This window comes from Gavialis gangeticus, unplaced genomic scaffold, assembly GCF_001723915.1.
Source record: "Gavialis gangeticus isolate Ggan-Ray unplaced genomic scaffold, GavGan_comp1, whole genome shotgun sequence".
NCBI classification, from domain to species: Eukaryota; Metazoa; Chordata; order Crocodylia; family Gavialidae; genus Gavialis; species Gavialis gangeticus.
Genome location: NW_017729004.1, coordinates 2,065,862 through 2,083,147, shown reverse-complemented (window position 1 = coordinate 2,083,147; position 17,286 = coordinate 2,065,862). Strand labels below are relative to the sequence as shown.

The 17,286-nt window shown below is 48.6% G+C and overlaps 1 protein-coding gene across 1 annotated transcript in view; it reads left to right on the top strand.

The window, feature by feature from the left end:
* The first annotated feature begins 12,818 nt into the window (after positions 1-12,818).
* The window catches only part of LOC109291154 (tubulin beta chain-like), a 14,235-nt gene continuing 9,767 nt past the window's right edge, over positions 12,819-17,286 (top strand). Inside the window, exons 1-5 of the mRNA XM_019508017.1 lie at positions 12,819-12,929; positions 13,952-14,047; positions 14,333-14,394; positions 15,392-15,529; positions 16,275-16,416. Of these exons, the coding sequence (XP_019363562.1) occupies positions 12,826-12,929; positions 13,952-14,047; positions 14,333-14,394; positions 15,392-15,529; positions 16,275-16,416 (542 nt within the window). The 5' untranslated portion in view covers positions 12,819-12,825. The remainder of the gene's footprint in view (positions 12,930-13,951; positions 14,048-14,332; positions 14,395-15,391; positions 15,530-16,274; positions 16,417-17,286) is intronic.

The window sequence follows — 17,286 nt, the reverse complement described above, 5'->3', positions numbered from 1 at the left end:
CGAAGGGGGCCTGAATGACTCTCTTGCCCAGGGCCCCAATAACCCTAAGGCCACCACTCTCTTTTTAGCTCCTATATTTCACAGCCCTGTAGATTGTTTTTCCTTTTTTTAATTTGCTCTGATTAAGTTATATCTGTTTTTGCATACATTTTAAACTGAAAAATAGGGCCCTAGGTGTCTAGCATATTAGTGAAGTGTCCAGTTTCTTATCTGGAGAAAATGTGTGTTGTATACGGGATAATGCACCTCACCATCTACACCCTCCCCCCTTCAAAATTGTAGATTGGCACATGGACAATACCCTATTTTCTAGTTTACAAGATGTGTAGGCACTAAGGTGCACGGCTGACAGCCCAAGAGGTCACAAGCTCGAAGCTGTAGCAGGAGCGCCAGTCAGATTGCAATGACATCTGTGAATTTTTCTAATTCCCTGTCACAAGGAGATGAAGAAGGGAGGATGACTGCATAGAACAGGGCAGAGCCAAAAAGTCTGCAGGTTGGTAAAATAGGAGAAGAGAAACCAGGAGTTGTCATCAGACAGCAAAACTGCCAGAAGAAAGATCAGTTTGATTAGTGGAACATCACGACCATTCAAAAGGAGAGATGAATGTCCATATCCGTAAAGAACAATGAGCCCATTGTTCATTGACTCTCTCTGCTGCCCGAAAGGCAATGCCGCTCTTGCTGGGTTGGTTTTGGGACAGGAATCAAAGTGAAGGGAGGACTTCTATATTGGATAGACAGATCGGTTCCCCTGCTTAAGACATGCACCCCGATGTTGTGGGGGCTGATTTTTTGGGAGGGGAATGTGTCGTATGTGCGAAAATATGGTATTTTAAGGTGTTGTCCCTTTCAAGCAAAATGATGGACTCTCAGTCCTACAACTTCTGAGGCTGCTGGAAGTGGGTCTGGAAGGGACAGAGCAGAATCAGCAAGCACCAGATGCTTGCACCGTTCCTAAATGGATGTATGACTAGTACCATCCAGCATCTCTCATTGGCAAAAAGCCTTGGCCTCATGCACACTTCCCAGAATCAGAGAGAAAGGAGTGCACTGGCAGTGGGAGTCCAGATTCAAATGCAATAAAATGGTTGACTGTGTAGCTGGGATGGTCCTGGAAAAGTGGAAGATAAGGATTTTTTGCAGGTGATAACTGTTATTGGACCCACTGTATAGTTGGGAGGAATACAAACTACCTATTGGGTATGAAGTACCCTCCTGCAGGTCTCTGAGGAAAAAAAGCAGGTGTAGCATGAGCTATATAGCAGCTAGGAAAAAGGCCTGCTTCCATGGAAATAAAAGCAAGATATATGAGGCTTCAAATACGAGAGAGAAAATAAAATATAATTGATGCAGGAAATAGAGTCTGTGATTTGGTGTTTTTGGGACGACGAGGTTGTTACCTGGCTGTGGGTTGTCAGGAAGAGAATTGGAAGATGAGTTTTAATTTGGGGATTTACTAACATGGGGTATTTAATCAAGCCTCAAAGGGTGGGATTTTCAGAAATGGCTTAGGTCCGCTCCCAGTGTAGCTGGTAGATTTATTTTTAATTTTTTTTTTTACTGTGGATTTCAGTAGGGATAAAGCTAGGCCAGTCCTGAATACTGGATGTAGAGTGGCAAGGCCGACAACCGACAGGGTCAAATGAAGAGTCTTTGCCCATTGATTTTGGTTTCATTTGCTTTTTGACTCCTGGGATGCTTCTGATCATCCCTGCCTGGGATTGCAATGCGATTGCTATTGCTGGGTGTCAGTTGACCTTGGGAAGGTATAGCCTGCTCGGGATTTTGAAGAGAACCTCACAAGGCAGGAGAGGGGAATGTGTAGAGAGAGCCTGGGAAGGATTTGCTAATTATATTTTTCCTGTTTTTTTTTTAACGTTAGGAATATCCACCAGATATCTGGCATTTCAGATTCCTGAATAGAAGGGGAAGGGAGGTTGCATCTTCAACCAAGAAAGTTCCTCCTAGCTGCTGAGTTAGGTCTTGGTGTTACACAAATGCTGACACAAGCAAAGAATTTTTGCAACTTTGTGCAAATTCCTTGACTCCAAGTTGCTGAGGATCTCAAAATTGCATTGCATCACCCAGAAAGTAGAAATCAAACCAGGCAAACCAAGAGTTAAATTTCTAACATAAAAGCAAATAATAATATATATAGTAGTAGGGTTGGCAGGACCCTTAGGACGTCAGACTTTATCCCAACCCCCTGCTCAAGGCAGGATCATCCCTATCAAATGACTCATTCCTTCAGGTCTTCTTTACTGGTCATAAAGATATACAAAGAAGAGCAAATCCCTCTTCTTTGCACCCCCATCTGCAGGTCTCCTTTAAGGGGTTGTGTGAGGCCTAGGATATAGTCTTAAAAATGTTTGTTCTTCTGTCAGGGGGAAGTAGTTCAAGTTTCATTCTTTGCCCTCTTTTGGTTTTGATTACAATTTTGTGCCTCTGCATTTGATTCATTCGTACTTCCAATCCTAGTTGTTCTGCAAAAACAATCCATGGGAATACAAAAGCCCTTGTCAAGGAAACATTCAACTTTCAACATGGCCCAATTTGTATGGAAAAGGTCGAGGTTTGGCTTCTGCCACGCTGAGACTATTGCTTGTGGACAGAGTTTTTCTTCTTTATTCAACTAAACTTTGAATGATGCTATCCTTGGGAGGTCCTGGGCCAGTCCAGCTGCCTGTGCATAATATGCTTGTTTCTTCAGGTGAAAGGAGAAAAAAGTCCCTTTGTGTGTTTTCGTATTAGTATCCAGTGGCTGGAATAGAAATATCAGACTCCTGAGTCACGACCCATGTTCCTGGCACACAGGAACGATGTATATCTTAAGGTGTAAATCTACCCTGAACAATGTATTAGAGCCCTGCTTATTCAGGGGTTCGTTGTCCAGGTGCCTGATGGGTCTTTTTGTTTCCTTCTGAGATAAGACAAACCTTTCATTAGTTCATCTTGAATCACCTTGTTTAAATTAACTTATTCACCCTCTTGGCAAGTCAATAGTGAAGCTTATATCGCTTTCCTCTGCTCAGGACAAGGTAGAAAGAGAGTCTGCTCGTCATGATTCTGGTTGTGTTGAAGGCAAGACTGTAGACCATGATCAGGCAGGGCAGTAAAGCACTGGACCAGGTTACCCAGAGACGTGGTGGAGTCTCCATCCTTCCCTGGAGGTGTTTAAGACCCGGCTAGACACAGCCTTGGCTGGGATGATGTGGCTGGGGCTGGGGCTGGGGCTGGGGCTGGGCCTGCTTGGAGCAGGGGGTTGCACTAGATGTGACCTCCTGAGGTCCCTTCCACCCTTATTGTCTATGATCAGGATTACCCCTGAAACCTTCACATATCTTGGGTTAAAAATACCAGACAGCGTCTGCTCCCAAACTTACCTGGTGCAATGTCCTGTATGTCATGGGCACAGAGTTCCTTGAGACATTTCTTGTCATCTGTAATCTGTCCACAGCTGGCATCTTCACAAGGACAACAGGAGCACAAAGGCAGTGGTCTGAAGTGATCCTCATCGTCAAAGGATGTGCTAATGCTTCCCGAAGGGCAAGCATGCTCTGTTCACGCTGCGATGAAGGGGGAATCTAGGAAATCATTTGCTTTAACAAGCTATTCCTTAGCCATCACTTGCTTAACAAGTCATCGGCGAGCTACACGTGACCTCTTGTGATCGGGACAGGACTTGATGACTTGTCGCCAGACTTGATGTCTTGCAGCAACCCCCGTGAAATCGAGGGATATTAGATACCCCAAGGAAAGCTCTTCTCAGCCAGACTGTGGTGGGCTCTGACTTGTTGCAGGTTGGTTTGAGAATTCATTGCTGGTGAATAACAACAGCTGCACGGCCCTGGAGAGCGACACTTGCTGCTTATCTGCAGAGCAGGCATTGCGGGGATGGCTGCAGTGGAAGATTTCCTACGCTGATTTGCTGACTGGCCTCGATACTTGCCTGGAAGGAGAGCCACGAAGGCCTCTTAGCCCCTCAGTACTGACGGGGAGAGCTGGCTGGATGAACTAATATAAGACACACTTCATGGGTTGAAAGCACTGACTGAATAAGGTGGCAACAAAACGGTGTATGCTGCGGGCACCTGGGGCATTTACAGATGTGCTCTGGGAGGTGGGAGGGAGCGCTTTAATTAGCGCAGCTCTGAGAGCCGTGCTAATTAAAAGCACTTGGAACGTAACGTGTTTCAGCATCCTCACGCTGATACATGGGAACAGGACGCTTTGAACCAAACTCATCGAGCAAGTTTTAGTTTAAAGCGCCCCATTGCCATTTTTCAGCGCGGGGGCACTGATACACGTGATGCTGGAGTGCGGTAATTATGCACTTAATTGAGTCTGCTCTGATGCAATGTAATTACAGCGCGTCGGAGCAGCCTTCCTGCACGTGTATAGGAGCCCATGGACCCTCTAAGGCCCAACTGTCCCCGGGAATCTGACAGGAGGCTTGTCACTCTTAGGCCATTTCAGTCAAATGCAACTCGAGGGAGCCGAATGCCAGTCAGTTGGTTGGAAAGCCAATATATGTGGTGGTAGAGCTAGCACCAATGAGTCATTAACGGTTGTAATTAATGTGCAAAGGGACTGGAGTGGGAAAAGCAGTTAGCAAAATCTTTAACACTGCACAGATTCCAAATCTAGTTGCTGCCTGGCCATCGCTGGCTCTCTTGGATCCAGTCTAGGCGAGGTTGAAGCTGGCGTCCCTCCTGTCAAATTCAAGAGAGATGCGTGTAAGACCCTGAATCGGGTCCCTAGAAAATACCATGAAGGACAGCCACTGAATGTCACACCTGTGCTCGTTCTGTGCTGCTTTGTCCTGGGCATGCAGTTGCTAGCCAGCTTTCACCACCACTTCCATCACAGCTGACTTGGAGATATGGTCTCTAACTCGCTGTCACGTCTGGCGCTGCCAGTGGAAAACAAGCCAGACCCATTCACTCCCACGCGGTACAGGGCACAGCAGGGAGGTGGCACAGATGAGGCCAAAGAAGCATTTGAGTATTTCAGGTGAAGGCAGTTGACATTCTCCACGTGCAAGTCCGTGCGATGACATCTCTGTTGCATTCTGCGTTTGTCCAGAGCTGGTTGCTTAACATGACCTGAAAATAAGCCAATATCACCCTTGGCAAACTCCTCATGTTCTCCCGGGGGTGAATAAGGTCTGGATACTGTTGCAACTGGACTGCTGCATAATTAGCTTCGACAGTCTGAAAAGTCATAATCAAATCATAGAAAACGAGGGCTGGAAGGGACCTCCGGAGGTCCCACCAAAAAGTGTATCGCAAGCAATTTTTGTGGCCCTGGGTCCTGGCCACGGCTAGGGCAGCACTGGCGACTGGGTTGGCAGCGGTGGCTGCCACTCTAGTACCTGCTGTAAATCAGATGACCATATTTACTCAAATCTAAGACAGCCCTGAATTTAAGATGACTCGTCTTAGATTTGATTAAATATGGTAATTATTAACATCTGGCTGGCACCCTACTTGCCCATCCCTTGTTACACTACCGGGTCCTACTAAAGTCTTTCACTCTGCACTTGAACATACTCGCTGACCAGAGACCCCGGGGGGTGGGGGGTGGTTTAAATGTACAAGCTTTTTTCTCCATCTTTCCTTTGAATTCCTGAATGGAGTAAAATGCCACCCCTTCCCTATCATCCCAGGGTCGTGGCGAGGTGAGGCTTTCTTAGGGTGATATCTTAGAGTCATAAATAAACTCTTCAAAGGCAGGAAGTCATAGATTCATAGATTAAGGGTCGGAAGGGACCTAGTAGATCTTCTAGCCTGACCCCCCGCCAGGGCGGGAGAACAACAAAAAACCCCAAAAGAGAAACGGGACTCAAATGAGTCCAGCCAGGTAGGCATCCAGCCTCTTCTTAAAGACCCCCAGGGTAGGGGCCAGCACCACTTCCCTTGGAAGTTGGTTCCAGCTCCTAGCCGCCCTAACCGTGAAGTAGTTTTTGCGGATGTCCAATCTATACCTCCTCTCCATCAACTTGTGCCCATTACTCCTTGTTATGCCAGCGGGCGCTAGGGGAAACAGCGTCTCCCCCAAACCCCTCTGGTCCCCCCTAGTGAGTCTATAGACAGTCACCAGGTCCCCCCTTAGCCTTCTCTTGTGGAGGCTGAATAGGTTCAGGTCCCGCAGTCTCTCACTGTAGAGTCTGCCCTGTTGTCCCTGGATCATGCGGGTGGCCCTCCTCTGGACCCTCTCCATGTTGTCCACATCCCTCTTGAAATGGGGCGCACAGAACTGGACACAATACTCCAGCTGTGGCCTGACCAGCGTCGCGTAGAGGGGGAGGATCACCTCCTTGGCTCTACTCGAGATGCACCTGTGGATGCACGACAAGGTCCGGTTAGCCCTGCCAACCATGACCTCGCATTGTCGGCCCATGTTCATCTTGGAGTCAATAATGACTCCAAGATCCCTTTCTGCCTCCGTGCTCTCGAGTAAGGAGTTCCCCATTGTGTAAGTGTGCTGCTGGTTCCTACTGCCCAAGTGCAGCACCCTGCACTTGTCCGTGTTAAAACGCATCCTGTTCCTGTTAGCCCACCCCTGTAACCTATCCAGATCCCTCTGCAATCTCTCCCTCCCTGCTAGCGTGCTCACCTCCCCCCAGATTTTGGTGTCATCAGCGAATTTAAACAGGTTACTTTCCACCCCATCATCCAGATCGCTGATGAAGAAATTGAACAGCGCAGGCCCCAGGACCGAGCCCTGGGGGACTCCGCTACCCACCTCCCCCCAGGTCGAATATGACCCATCCACCACCACCCTCTGAGTGCGACCCCTCAGCCAATCTGCAATCCATCTGACTGTGTAGGCATCGATGCCACAGTCACCTAGTTTTTTAACTAGGATGGGGTGAGAGACGGTGTCAAAGGCCTTGCTGAAGTCCAGAAAGACTACATCCACCGCGACACCTGCATCCATGGCCTTTGTGACCTGATCGTAGAAGGCAATCAGGTTGGTCTGACATGATCTCCCCCTAATAAATCCATGCTGATTGCCCCTGAGCATCATTTCTGATGCCGGCCCATCACAAATGTGCTCCTTGATGATCTTCTCAAAGAGTTTCCCCAGGATTGAGGTAAGACTGACGGGCCTATAGTTACCCGGGTCCTCCCTCTTCCCCTTCTTGAAGATGGGGACCACATTTGCTACCTTCCAATCATCTGGCACCTGGCCCAAGCACCACGATCGCTCATAGAGCCTTGCCAGGGGCCCTGCAATAACCCCAGTCAGAAAGTCACCTCTGCTGGATCTAATAAAACTGGTGGCTGTGATTTCCACTCCTAGATGGCAAACAGCTTTGCCTCTGACTTGTGACTGGACTCAGATGTTTTGTTGCATCAGGTGAAGAATTTTTTATGATGGGTTTTTTCTACAGTTTTGTAAAGGCAGCCTGATCCCATAACCTGGCCATGACTTCAAAGGGGTACTGAAGTGAAATTGCCATTCAGCTCCTCGTAGCGATGACCTTGATCCAGGCGCTTGATCTCTGCGTGCCAGTCAGCTGGAAAATGAAGCAAAAAGGGAGCTGAAAACATGCTATATCTGAACACAGGTTTCTCGAGTACAAGTACAGAGAATGGCTAAAAATACTCGCAGGGTACGGAGTTAACTGCACCGCTCCTTGGACGAGGTTCATCAAGAAATCGGCACGATGGTGAATAAAGAGCTGGGAGTTGTGAGTTAGTTGAACTTTCAAAACACAGTGAATAAAGTGCCTGATAGGAAGGTTTTAAGGCATCTAGATGGTCACCGATCAGAAAGGTAATGCGTTGTCACCCATCAGAAAGTGGCTGAAGGAGTAGTCCAAAGTAGTCCTGGACAGGATGTTGGTGATCTTGGAAGACTTGGCTGGCCTTATGGCATTGGCTCTTGTCCTTGTATCTTGCTACTAAACTTATTAACATGCAGCCAAAATACATTAAATCTTTGTCATATTCCTTTTCCATGGAAGCAATTACTATAGTTCAATCGCTAATAGCAGGGGAAGTGACCGTAGTGATGATAAGCACGAAGGAAGTGTATACGTGAGGGAGTGCCTTTAAAACTTCCCATTTTGGAGGAAGTTTGAAGGTCCCCAATACAACTTCAGCATCAAATAAACAGTCCATTTGCTAACCAGAGGATTCATGGCAGGGTGCTCAAGGATACAAATCAATACTAGTATTGTTTAATTTACTCATTGGTGTGGAAAAAGGATGCAACAGGTCTTTTTTTTTGAGGACTTAAGCTAGATAACTGGGCAAAAAGATAGCGGGTGAAATCCAGTGCTGATGAATGTCACATTAGGCATTTTGCAAGAAAGGCTGGCCCACCCAGATGCATCAATGGGATCTAAGTCAACTGTAAGCATTGGTGCAAAAGACCTGCATATCACTGCAGGTAATGTAATGAAAACCTCTATTTAATGCTCAGCAAACAAACTAGATGCTGGATAGTACCAATGAAGGGACAGACTGCAAAACTACAGACGTGGTACTGCTATTATTGCAGTCCAAGGTTTGCCCTCACATTGAAGGCTGTGTTCAGTTTTTTATGTCATAGTCTCTACAACATTGTACAGTAATGATAAAAAGGGATAGAAAAAGCAATCCGCCGGGGGCATGAGAAATGAGGATGTTGAGGAGTGGTTGGCTTGGAATAGACAATCCATTATAGAGTAGAGGTATAAAAATAATGAAGAGTACATGGGGGTTCATGCTGGCATTTGGACTGAACCTCTGCAGCACCTGACTAAATTAAAAGTGGTGCTATAATATTTAAAACCGAGGAAAGCAAATAGTGGAAATGTTATATAACCAACTCTTGAAATTCATGGCTGGCAAGAACTGGGCACACTACTATTTTTCTTACCCTCTCTCTCCTGGTCCTGTATTTTGGCTGGGATGTTGGTCTTGTCCATCTTGTCCCACTGTAAATCCTGGAGGAATAACCCTCGTTTATGGGGTGTTTATATGGTGCTAGGCCCAATGAGACCTGTGCTAGTTGGCCTGGAAGCACTACCATGATACAACAGTTAATAAAATTACTGATGATTAGGAAGAGCAAAGTAGGATTTTAAGAGGATTAGGTATTTATGGCCTTGCTCAAGCATAGCTCTGAAGCATATGCTTAACTCTAAGCCCATGAATAGGTCCACTGAAGTCAATGAGACACCACTTTTATCCTACAGTTGTGCTGTAGTGATTTTTCCCCCACCAGACCCTGTTTCAAGGAACAAAAATATCTGCAGTTATATTGTGATGACATCCATAAGACCTATAAAGCCTTCTGTCACAGAGCTAACCATTAAATGTCTGGTGTTAGGACGATACTACTTCCACTGACCTGTAAAGTCCCAATCTGAAGTCACCAGGAACAGTGCTTTTGGACGTGTCCACACTGCAATCCAAAGGTATGATTGCAATGTGGACAAATGTACTTGAGCTAGCTTTAAATAGTGATCTCTAATAACCCAACTAGCATAGCCATGATAACCAGGAGTTCAGCTCAAGCTAGTCACTTGAGTATTTAACTAGAGGCTTAGGCTGGCTTGCAGCCTCCGCTGAACCCCGTACTACCAGCAGTGTTGCTATTATTGATGCCTAAGCTATCTATTTCCAAGCCAGCTCAGGTGTGCCTGTGCAAGCTGCCTCTGCTTTGCAGAATAAATATCCTCTTGATTTCACTGGGCTTCAATTCAAGCCCGTAGTGCACAATCAGCTGTAAAGAGGCCGTCATCTGCACCGTGGGTTGTTAAACCTTTTACAACATGTTCAGAGTAGCACAACACAATAGCATTGCCCAGTTCCTTCAAGGGATGAGCACACTTTTTTAATCATCAGGTCACCATCCCAGCGTAGTGCTGAGAAACAGTAATTAATGCAGTCTAGGGGGAGATGAGGAAAGAAAGTAAATGGCTGTTTACCGGTGAGTCACGCTCAATACGGAGAGGCTGTTACCACTGTAGGGACTTGGAAAGGGAATGTGTATGTTCAAGCAGAGCTGACAGTGAAGGTGGCTTAAAGTGGCTCTTAGGTGGGCTCTGATGTTTCTTCTGTCCATTCACCTGGTCTGTCTAAACCAGCAATTCTCAACCAGGTGCCAGCTGTGGTACCCTACGGTGCCTTTTCATCCTTTCCAAGGATGCTGCTTGGTGCCACATAGTGTTAGGTGAGCAAACATGATTCGCAAGATAAACTCCGTGATTTCCAAGAGCATAATCCATAAGCATTAAAAACATCCTGACCTGTTGTGGCCTTTCTGAGTTCTTTGCAACAACAACAAAAAAGGTCTATTTTCTCTAGTCGAAAAACAAATGGAAACTAAGAGCAGGCATCTTGAAAGGGGTGCCTCAAATCTAATGAGGGGTACCTTGAGCCTAATGAGGGGACCTCCACTTAAAAAGATTGAGAATGACTTGTCTAAACTGTTCATCTGGGCCTCTTTCACTTGCAGTGTCTCTGGTGGGGGGGTTTCAAACTCTGACTCTGTCAGGTGCAAATACCCACTGCCCTCGGGCAGAGCTTACATGCTGAAGAAAGCATCAAATCAACGCAGCTAACTGGAAGAATTTGCAGCTTTTAACACAGACGTGCGTGTCCCGAGAACAGACCCTTCTCCATAATTAGCTCCTCTTTCTGCTCTCTAGTTCATACCAAAGCTGGCAAACACCAAGGTCTTTGCCTTCCGGCCTTTCAAAGGGCATTGTCAATAATTTTTATATACATGTGAGTGAGTCTCGGAGCATCACAATGAGTTGTGGCAAGACTGGGATTTCTAGCGTAGCGGAGTTTACGGGGAGGGAGGTGGCTGCCACAACCTCTGGGCCGTGCCCTGCATCTTGCTGTCCCCTGAAAGGCTTTCTGAAGTGCACGTGGACCACTCACAGCAGCAGTCAGCCTCTTGAAGGGAGAAGATGCTCCTTCTCCCCCAGTTACTTTTCAGTCCGACACAGCTCTCCAATGCTTTTTCTTCCTAACCATATTTTTTTCATAAGTAAGACTGACGGGTGCTGGAGTAAAAAGGTATTACCATTTTTAGGTGCACCACCTAAGAAAGTGTCTCTTACTAGTTTGGCTTTGCGTTGCTTGGCTCATACAGCCTCTGATAAGATTTAACTCCCCAGACATGAAGTAGGAAGGGCTGGCGGGCATGCTGAGCAAGTCTGAGCTCTCTTCCCTTTATCTGCATGGAGATGGTGGTCAGGTACCTTGAACCAGAACAGGACAGGAACACTGATGGGTCTGAATTGAAGGGCACCATAGAGGAGGTACCCAATTCAACTTGCTTCCTGGTAGATGCCTCACTAGACCTAGAAGGAAGGTATTGAAATCCAGTTAAATTCATGGTTGCTGGCTTTTAAGCAAAATTGGAACCAGTGCTTTTATTCCAAAATAAGAGGGCCTGCACCCAGATATGCACTGACCTAGCGAAGGATTTGAAATGAAAACCGATAGAAGCCCTGTGTTCAATGTGAGGAGGAGACATGGGTTGTGTTAGAGACACTCTCTCAAGAGTTTTTTGTGTCCGTCTTGTAGGTTTTAGGCCACTCAGAAGCAAAAGCGCTCTGTATTGCTATGAGATTTGTTGGACAGGACCTTACATCCTAGCGTGTCTTTACCAGAGTCCGCAGGGTAAGAGGTGTACTTCAGTGCTTGCTGAATAACCTGAGCACAATGGATTGTGAATGCGGGTTGTTCTTGAAGTTGTAATTGCTTCAAACACTTGTCTAGGGTGCTTTAATTGCTTCAACACTTGTCTAGGGTGGTTTGGATCAGGATGATCCTGCTTGGAGCAGGAGGTTGGACTAGATGCGACTTCCTGAGGTCCCTTCCAGCCTTACTTTTCTACGAGGCGATGACTCTGTATCCATCCCTGCAGAATGCAGAAACTGCTTTGTGTTGGCAATCCCCTTCTCAGCTCCTTCCCAAGGGCTGTCCCATTGTCCCAGCACATCTGAAGCAGCGTTTCTTCGTGTTGTTGAATCTTCTGTTCTCCCTTTTTGCCCTGCTTTTATGGAACTTAAAAATGATTATTTCCAATTCACGCTCTCATTTTTCATTTCACAAACATCGGTTCCTCCTTCTCCCACTCCCAGCCTGGTTGTTTACAACAGGGCATAAACTGAACTGGTTTTCTGGCTGCAACTCAGACTTAGGTAGGGCCTGGTTCGTCGGCAGCGCCGGGACCTTAGAACGGCAGGGAGGTCAGTGGAGCACCCATGCAAACCGGCCTTTGTTATCAGACAAAGTATGAGACATGCTGCGCCTGATCCTCATTTAGGACAAATCCATGCATCTTCATTTGCACTTGATTCACTGGAGCAACCTCATTTTATACCAGCTGAGAATCTGGCATTATTACCTTTTTGGGTTTGTCCTAGCATCATGAATTAAGATCCCGCACATAACCAGTATCACCAGTACCCGAAAGCAGCCAAACCTCACCAGGTATTGCTGGGCAGACCTCCTGAAGGCATCCCAAGTGTCAATGGCCTTTCTACCAAGTGCTACACAGCCACCCCATATGGGAACCTGAATACAGACATTTTAGGGGTAGAAGCTCCCGATAGATCCAACAACAGAATTGGCATGTCAGCAACCCTGAATGCAATCGTCTCCTTGCTCATTAATTGCTCCAGCAGAGCAAGCATAAAATACTGTGTTGTTGTAGGGCCTGCAGATGGATGGCTTCTATCTGTTTACTTGGCTTAATGCTCAGCACACTATATATTGAATTATAATGCCTGTATTCCAGATCAGAAATTGGCTCTTGAAGGTATTTACCACCTACATGTTTTGTCTTCCCCCTCTTAGGACCATGTCTGCTGTGTGGCTCCAGGTTGGACAGTGCGGCAATCAAATCGGCCAGGAGTGGTGGCAGCTCCTAACCCAGAAAAGTGCGCTGCAGGGAGAGGCGGACAGGTACGGTTCCCACGGCCCCTCAGCCGGCACTGGCTAGGACGCAAAGCAGGAGAGGTGAAGTGATCCTTTCCCAGCGGGCAGACATGGGTCTCCAGCAGTCTCTGTGCAGCTGGCTCTCGTATCACAAGACTGTGTGTGCTCCCAGCTTTAGCTTTGCATCTGGGGAACAATAAGATCTTTGTTCCCTGTTTGCTTTCCATAGCCCTCTTACACACAAGCTTGCAACAAGTTGGGATTAAGGCGACTGATCCAAACCTTTCCATCAAATGAAGGGAAGAGGCAGTAGCGTATCTGGGGGCAGGGGGGATCAGGGTACCGGCCTCGGGCAATGACTTGGAGGGGGGTGCTAAAATGCCCCCCAGACATCTTTGCTATGGCAGGCTCAGCCCCACTCCACCCATCCATAGGAGCAGGGCTGCTGCAGCCTGCACGAGAGAAGCTTGTCCCTCGGCCGCTAGAGTAGTGGCAGCTGCTGCCAGGGTGCAGAGACAACCAGGACAGGTGAGACTGTCCCCCAACCTGCTTTCCAGGGAATAGCATCATCCCACCCCCACCACCTCTCCCTGGGGTGCTGCAGCCCCTCTGGCCAGAGCCCCCCCCTGCAGGTATGGGTTTCTGCACTAAGCCAAGGGAATCGCAGACTCAGAGGATTGAAGGGGCCTCAAGGGTCCCGTTGTCCAACCCCTGTAGAGATCCAGGGTGTTTCTAGACAAAGTGCATGTGAAACAGGAATGCTGGGTTTCGATTTCTGGCCTAACACTGAAAAACAAAGTAATGATTTCTATGGTTGGATGGAAATCCCCCTTGGGGCCCTTCTGAAGGGCAGCAGGTTAAAGAGAAGAGAGGGACAGGAAGGTGGTAGCAGGTCCTCTTAGCAGGTCCCCCCCCAAGGCAATGCATGAACTCAAGCCCTTGGTTTCAACGTTGCTGCCAGCCCCTTTGTGCTGGCTTTCCCATGTCACTCCCGGGAACAGCTGCAGAGAAGAGGGTTTTCCCACATGTGCGGCTTGTGTCCTTTCCAGACACCCATTTTGTTCCCTGGATGGAAAGCTCAGCGCTATCTGCGTGGACAGTGAGCCCAAAGTGGTGAGGAAGCTACAGAGACACGTCAAGGGAGGGTAAGAGCTGTTCCTTGTATCAGTGGCTCTAAGACCCCTTTGAACCTGCTGTGCCTGGGGTGGGAGATAACACTCCTTTCATCTTCTCCCTGCCCCATGACCTGGTCCTTAGGCCCGAGACTGAGACCCAAGGACAGCATGGCCTCCTGTTTTGTCTCCCCTGCTTTTTGGGGGGATCATGTGGGGTCCCAAGCCAGTGAGTTAGGAAAGCCTTGTCCCAGGCCACGCAGGAAGTCATAATCCCTGCTGCCACCTGCACGTACTAGCTCCTAACTCCTCTCTCAGTTTTTTCAGGGAGTCCAACCTGATCGTGGGAAAGCAGGGAAGAGGGAAGAACTGGGCATATGGTAAGAGTCCTCTTCTCCTAAATTCCCCCTCAGTGCACTCTTGTGGGTGAGAAACACGCTCGCAGAGGCCTGCAAAGCCTACAGTGATGCCTCCTGATGCAGCTGCGGTGTCCCGTGGGGGTGCGCGTGCCCCATTGCACTCGGCTGGGAGCAACAGCAAACCAGCCCGGGGTCTCTCACAAGGATGGCTGTTTTGCAGCCAGTTTTGCTGGCAGATTGTCTTTCAGCTTAGCGATTCGAGGCCACCTGATAGCAGCTCACATAGCTCCACTGATGCCCTAACCTGCTTGCTCCTTGACTTTATTTCCCAGCTTGTGGCATTATCTGGCTTTAATAGCAGGAAACGCTCTTTCCAGCCTTTGGAGATCCCTGCCCTTCCTTCAAGGAGAGGGGAATGCCAACCCATCAGCGGTTCCTTCCGCTTGGCTCACAGGGGTTTTATCCCAGACCTTGTCCTTGGGCTCTCAGCTACTACCCCATATTTCTGCACCCATGGGATACCTCCAGCCAAACTGACTCCTTCTCCTGCAGGCAAGGCCATTGCACCCAGTCACCCCTGTGTTTTGGGGGCCAGAGGGTCCGTTCAGCCCCTGCACGGGTGCAGTACAGCAGGTGATGGTTTTGACATGCACACAGCAAAAGGATCAAGGGAGCTGGTCGTAAACCCATCTGGCTTCTCCGAGCATGCCTGGGTGCATGACTGAGGGGCTGAGAGGCCATCCTGGCTTTAGGAACCCATGAGCAGTTTCTGATGCGAGTGTGAGCAGCCCACGCTGGGGTGTAATGTCTCTCTGACAATTGCTCACCTGTGCTATGAGACACTGAGATTAGTCTGGACTCAGCATCGCCTCTCAGGAGTCAGGCACGGGTGACCCACCCTGGATGAGAAGCGCTAAAGGCTCAAGCCGTCAGCATCCTGCAGCCCTCCCTGCTTTGCCCCAGCCCCACAACCGCAAGACAACCTAACCTCGGGCTCTACCTGGTTTCCCGTTGTCAGGGTACCACGATGGGCACGCGGACAGCGAGAGGAGCCTGCTCCAGAGGACGATGGAGAGTCTGCGGAAGGAGGCTGAGCGCAGGGACTGCTACTGCGGGACCGTGCTTTTCCACAGCCTTGGTGGTGGTACGGGAGCTGGTAGGTCGGGGCTTTGCTGTGGTCGCTGGCTTTACCTGGAAAGCATCTGGATAGCATGGTGATGGGCTGCAGTATAAAACCTGAAGTGGATGGATGGATGAGAAAACAAGAGAACTTCTCTCACTGGGTCTTCCAAGATTATAGCTCTTCCCATGTTTAGCACCCAACATCTTTTCAGCCAGCAGCCAGATTGCCACCGGTCCAATCCAGCAGGGAGGGTGGAGGCTGTGAAGGCCATTCTAGCTGTGGTCCATAGTGGCTGCCATGTTTATCAAGGTTGCTGGTTGCTGTCGTGCTTTGCCAATGGTGCGTTAGGGAAAGCAAGTTCACTCCGCTGGTGACTCGGATGCATGCAGCGGGTCCGTCTGCACCGCGGTGGCAGCAAGCTCCATCATGCTGCAAGGGAGGAAGCCTCGCCCAGCTGCTCCCGCCCCACGTGTGCCAACTCCGGGAACGAGGTGGTGAGACTGTCCTGGGATGCGGAGCTGCTGGGTCAGACCCCTGCACAGTGCTCTGCTTCTAGATGAGGTCCCCCGTGAAACGTTTGGCCTCTGCAGCATTTGCAAAATGTGCAGATTTGCAAGGAGAAGGAGCTTCTAAAAAATCAGGTCCTGTCCCCAAGACCTGCCGCTGCATTTTCTCTGCCCAGCTCGGTTCGGCCCATCTCTGAGCTCACCATGGCCGGCCTGAGCTCAAGGGCATTTCAAGTATACTTTTTCCTGATGATAATAACTTTTCCCCATAGGCCTTGGTTCCCGGCTGTGCGAGGCCATCAGAGACGAGTACTCCCTGGGGCAGATCCTGGCAGTGACCGTAGCCCCTCACCAGGCTGGTGAGAGCCCTCTCCAGCACTACAATGCCTTGCTGTGCCTCGCGTGGCTCCAGAGGTAATGGGAAGGAGCTGGGAGGGGAAGAGGAGTCAATAGAAAATGATGGTCAGCCAAGGTTGCTTGTCATTGTCTAATGCTGGGTCTCACTGCCTGGACCAACCCTCCCATGAGACACTGTCCCTGTCCTGAAGAGCTCACACCTCGGGGAAACTGAGGCTGCAAGTGCAGAGTGAGAGGGAGAGCTGAGACTTTTACTTTGCATTTAATACAGCTAAAATTTACCACCAGCAGAGAGCTGCACCCAGGGAGTGTTACCCCTGATTTTGGCAAGGGTAATTCTAGACCAGATTCAAAGAGGTTATACCAGGATCAGTCTACATGGCACATGTCTGCTTCTTGTTAACAGCCGTGTCCTGAACTTGTAGGAAAGTCTGACTGGCAAGGTCCTTACAAGGTCACATCTACTCCAGCCCCTTCTCAAGGTCAGGTTATCCCTGACTAAGTCATCCTGGACACATGTTTGTCCAACTTCCTCTTCAAAGGTATCTGCTCTAGTCCTGGACCACCCTCAGGGTGAGAAAGTTGTTCCCGACTCACACCTAGATTTCTTCCACTCCTCCTCCTCATCAGCTCTTGACAAAGCAGCACCTTCATCCAATGGCAAGGAGACCAAGACAACTGGGGATCTCGTTCTTGTGCAGCCTGCGTCCGCCTTCGCAACCACTCAGATTCTAGCATCTTCTTCCACCGATTATTCTTCAAATATCTGAAGACTAGGTTTGGCAAGCTGGTCAATTGACCGGTCAATTGACTGCATTTTTCTGACTGATCAAAGATTATAGCAATTTTATGGGGAGTGAATTTTTTTTGCCAGTTTGTTGACAGAAATATTTCATAGATTTCACAGACATTAGGGCTGGAAGGGAC